Here is a 4,781-nt window from a genome sequence, read left to right as displayed (position 1 = left end):
AAAACATTGCAGGTTCAGATTCCGAAACGGCTTCCATAGCGTCATCGTAATCTTAGTCGTCTCTTAAGTCGACTGCAGAATCATTGGCAATTTACCAAATAGTACCTTTGGACGACGCTCCCACTATTCATTTTTTTTACCAATGACGCTTTTTTTTTTTTTTTGAAAAATATCAAATTTCTTTTTTATTTTTAAAATTTTTTAAATTAATTTAATCAATAAACTTGTTGAGACTAATAAATTAATTTGCTCGATCATCCTCACTGTACCCTTCCTTTCACTCAATCTCCCCCTTTGCCCTCCACCTCCCCCTTCGTTTTCTCATCTCTTATTTTGTATTCTATTATCCTTGTATCATCCTCTTTCTCCTCTTCTCTCTTTCTCTTTTGTCTTTTACTTATTTATCACTACTCCGTTCCTCCTCCACTTTTTTCTCCTCTTAATTTTTTTTAAAAAAATTATTATACTTGAGTTACAATCAAATTATGTTTTAATTACACTCATTCACAAAATATATTTTTAAAAATTATTAATTTTTATATAAAATTATCCTAAAGTTATCTAAAAATAAAAATCTATATTAATTTTGTTGAAATCATATTCTAATAGAATTCTCAAGTTTTGATAATTAATTATCTTAAAATTATCTAAAAAATATTAATTTAAAAATAGGCTAACTGATCAAATTTAACTTAGTTCAACTTCAAGTATGACTATGACTAAATAGGAGATAGGAACTATAGGATTTTATGATTAGTTTTATGATAAATTTAAAATAATTTTACATAAAATTGATATATTCTTAATCTTTTAGTCAATTTAGAATAATTTTATATAAAAATTAAAAATATCTTTGAATATGTTATGTAAATAAGTGTAACTCGAATGTAATGATTTTTTTCGATAAATTTTGAGAAGGCAAAGGAGATGAGGATGAGAGTAAAAGTGAAGCAACCGTGGAGAAGGAGGTATCCTCCAAGGGAAGGAGGTGAAGGTGGAGGGGTAAAGGAGAAGGAGGTGAATCAAACTAGATTAACAAAAAAAAAAAAAAAAAAAATCAAATCATGAATTTTGCATAGATTTCAATATAATTTAATTAAAAAATGAGGATATTTTTGTCCAATCAAAAAAGGATGTCATTGTGTAAAAATGAGTAGTGGATATGTCGTAAAAGAAGAATAGTTACAGTGCTATTTACTAATTTGCCCAACATGAATTATAGTTAGGTTCTTAATACTAGAAATTTGCAAAGGCTGGCTCTGGGTTTATATTCTCTAAATTTAATTTAGTGTAAATAGTAACTGTTAATTTGAATAAAAAATAAAATTACAATTGATGTCAAAATTATGAGAGGTAAAAAGTTTTAGGAGGGAATATTGGTACATGAATCTGGGACACTGTTATATGTCCAACTAAAGGAAGAAGTTATTGGACAAAATCAGAGCATGAATATGGAGAATGGAGTAAGTTAAAGGAAGATTTTGCTGTCAGTCCACTCTAGTATTCATCCTTTCCAACATGTGGTGACTGTCAATACCTTCACAAAATATATACATGAATCTCTTGCTTTCTGGGGAAACTTCTAAATTGATTCAAGATATGCTGATTATTTCCCAGGAAACTTCTATTCTATAAGCAAGTTTCAAAGATACAGTTGTGTGCATAAGTACTCTGTAAACAACAAAGGATGGTCTTCAACTCATTGGGAAGTAGGATCTCAGAGCTTTTACATCTCCTAAAGGAAGGTTAGACTTATTTTTCTTCATATGTTTTCTCATTTTAAGAGTTTTTGTTTTCTTCTGTTTGTGTCATTAGTAAGATTTATTGGAAAGCGTGTTATTTTTTATGTTTTGGGTATTTACTGTGCATGTCCGGGAAACCAAAGTGGATTGGGTCTCTTTCACCACTGCGTGAGTTTCAACAAATAGAAAAAGGAAAAAATATTAAAATGGTTAGCTTCTAATGATGGGAATCAATTCAACTTATTTTTCTGAGCATTGGTACGGCGGGAGGATTTCATAACCATTTCTTGTGATCCACATGTTTTATTCATATCGGTCAATGAATGAACAAACTCCTCGATTTCTTTGTTGTTGAATTTGTTCTCTTCATTTGTGTTCTCTCTCTCTCTCTCTCTCTCTCTCTCTCTCTCTTTTGTAAAATTGACAATTCCTCTGCACACAAATCTTTGCTTGAACATATTCTCAAGGGGGAAATCTTTGCCTTTCCTTCTTTACGCCAGCTAGCTCTCAGGCGGACAGAAGAAGCAAATCTGTTAAACGACAGTTTCGTACATTACGTTGCTTTGTGTCTGTCTTCCACAAAGCTTTACCAGAGAGTTGCTGATGTTGATTTGCGGCTGTTGTTTGTTTTAGGGAGTACCATTCTCTGCTTGTCCTAAAAGGAAGCTGAAGGAGAGGGCTGTTGGAACTGGGAGAAGAACAAGGCTTTTGAGATAACTCTTGCAGCTTACACCAAGGACCATATCAATCCATGGGAGAAGATTGCAGCTGCTGTGCCTGGAACAAAACTGGAAGAGATCAAACATCACCACAAGCTCTTATCGAACGATGTCAACAGCATCGAATCTGGCGTGTTGCCATTGCCCAATTATACTATCAACTCAAAGGATCTAGCCAATGATGATGGTAAAAGAGGAATGAGGTTAGAAGGGTATCAAAAGCGCAGCAAGGGGCAAGCCTGGACAGTGGACGAGCACAGGTATATAATATATATAAACATATACTACCTTGCTTTCTTATGGTGGATTCTTGATTAATGTGAAGAGGAATTAAGTTGGTCATAATTAGTAACATGCTAATTTCTCGCAATAATGAAATCAGTTGTTTGTTTCTAGCTGAACAAACCTGGCCACCGAAATTCTTTAATTATTACATCATCATCATCATCTAATGGTGTTTGAGACTGGAAATTGGTGGATTTTGATGCTTGGATTCATTTTTATGGCCTCATAATGGCACATCAATTTGAATGCTCGGATTCATCAATACTGGGGCAGACTGCAGAGTGGTGCATCCAATTTTTTTTTATCAGTCAATCGAAAGCATATTCATTCCTGTTACGATCCTAATTATCTTATGAAGTATTTGGGTGGTCATGCCCGTGTGACAAATGGTGGGACGAGCATGAATTAAATAAATAAAACCATAATCCAAAATCGCCGTAGACCGAAAGAGATTAAGAGAGAACATAAAAGAGTTTCATCGAGAAAGAAAAGATCGTGAATGAATGATTTGATGATTGTTCTTGATACCATGTGTTTGTCGACCATTGAGAAGCCTCTTCCTATTCTATTTTCTGGCATCAGTATTACTGAGATCTACTCTTTTTCTCTCTCTCTCTCTCTCTCTCTCTCTCTGCTTCCTTTGTTGTGGAAACTAATTGATTATTTTCAGAGCCAAAAGTTATTCTTAGCAATATTTAATGTCCCTTGGTTGATGTAGAGAAGACAATATGCAAATAAATGATTATGATTAGTGTAAGAATCTTAAATGGCTTTCCTTGAACACTAAATAATTTTGCATATAAATTTATTGTGTTATAGACCTTACGGGTTGTGCCCTTTATCTCATTATTTTTTATTGCCTTCTTGATTGGCCGACAGTTAAAGTTTGCTGCAACTTGATGTTTTGGTTTTGATTATCATGAATGATTTAGGAAAGAGAAAAAAGTTTGATGTTTATTGCTTTCACATGTTCAAATATCTTTTCCCAACAAATGTCGCCAATTTGTTCAGCCTTCAGTTTTGCATAGTCTCTCTTTCTTATTCCTTTTTGTTGCCATTTGGTCGTCAATCATCTAAAGCAAGCATCGTCAATCATGATATGTCATCTCTGATGGCACAGGCTATTTCTTCGTGGACTCGACAAGTACGGCAGGGGAGACTGGCGAAACATATCGAGGAACTGCGTGTTGACTCGGACGCCGACGCAGGTGGCAAGCCATGCGCAGAAGTACTTCCTCCGACAGAGCTCAGTGAGCACAAGGACGCGGACGAGCATTCTTGACATCAGCAGTGCGGACAGCGAGGAGGATCTACCTGTGTCCATCACTTACGCACTAGGCACACCTGCTGATCCTGCTGCAGCAGCAGATCAACAAGCGTCCAGTAGCGGAATGGGAGTCTCAGTTTCAGAATCTCAAGTCTTTGCTGCCTCCAACATTGAATTTTATTTTTAAAACATATATATTTTTAAAATTATTTTTTGTGATTATATATGAAAAGATATGTTGTTTTTTTTGGGGACGAATGTCCCTTCACCTTTGAGGCATTTATAAACTCTATAAATAGAGTCCTAACTCGATTACTTAGGTTTACTATTCGGTTCGGGATCATTCTTCCACCATCGTATTTATAGGAGGAACGATATTGATTAAATTTTATGGTAAAAATCTTGAATCAATCTCGCAAGTAGGGATAAAATTTCGCCTTAACAACCATCACGCGTCTATGAATGCTTTCTAAATTTTATTTTTTATTATATTATTTTAATATTTTTAATTTTTTTAAAATTAAGATCCAAATATCCTGTGTTTTGCCCTAACAATTTAAAATGAAATCTTATTGGATTTTGATTAAAAAAATTAAATGAGATTCAATATGATTAAACTTTAATTGTTATCCTGCTTTTCCTTTAGTTACTAATAATACATCTATAGGTTTTCTGAAATTTCTATAATCGTTTTGCATGAAAATAAAATTTTGGGCACATATTATTCGTAACAGAGCATGTAACTATTGTGGCACATGAACGTGTGAC

General features: G+C 33.9%; 1 protein-coding gene across 1 annotated transcript; it reads left to right on the top strand.

The window, feature by feature from the left end:
- Nucleotides 1–927: 927 nt before the first annotated feature.
- LOC135586141 (transcription factor SRM1-like) lies at nt 928–4,200 on the top strand. The gene is made up of 3 exons (XM_065084514.1): nt 928–1,017; nt 2,405–2,721; nt 3,867–4,200. The coding sequence occupies exons 1-3, from the start codon at nt 928–930 to the stop codon at nt 4,198–4,200; spliced, it is 741 nt and encodes a 246-aa protein (XP_064940586.1).
- The last annotated feature ends 581 nt before the right edge of the window (nt 4,201–4,781 follow it).

This window comes from Musa acuminata, chromosome BXJ1-9 (genome assembly GCF_036884655.1).
Source record: "Musa acuminata AAA Group cultivar baxijiao chromosome BXJ1-9, Cavendish_Baxijiao_AAA, whole genome shotgun sequence".
NCBI classification, from domain to species: Eukaryota; Viridiplantae; Streptophyta; class Magnoliopsida; order Zingiberales; family Musaceae; genus Musa; species Musa acuminata.
The sequence above is the reverse complement of the archived record's forward strand: the minus strand, read 5'-3'. Positions and strand labels throughout refer to the sequence as shown.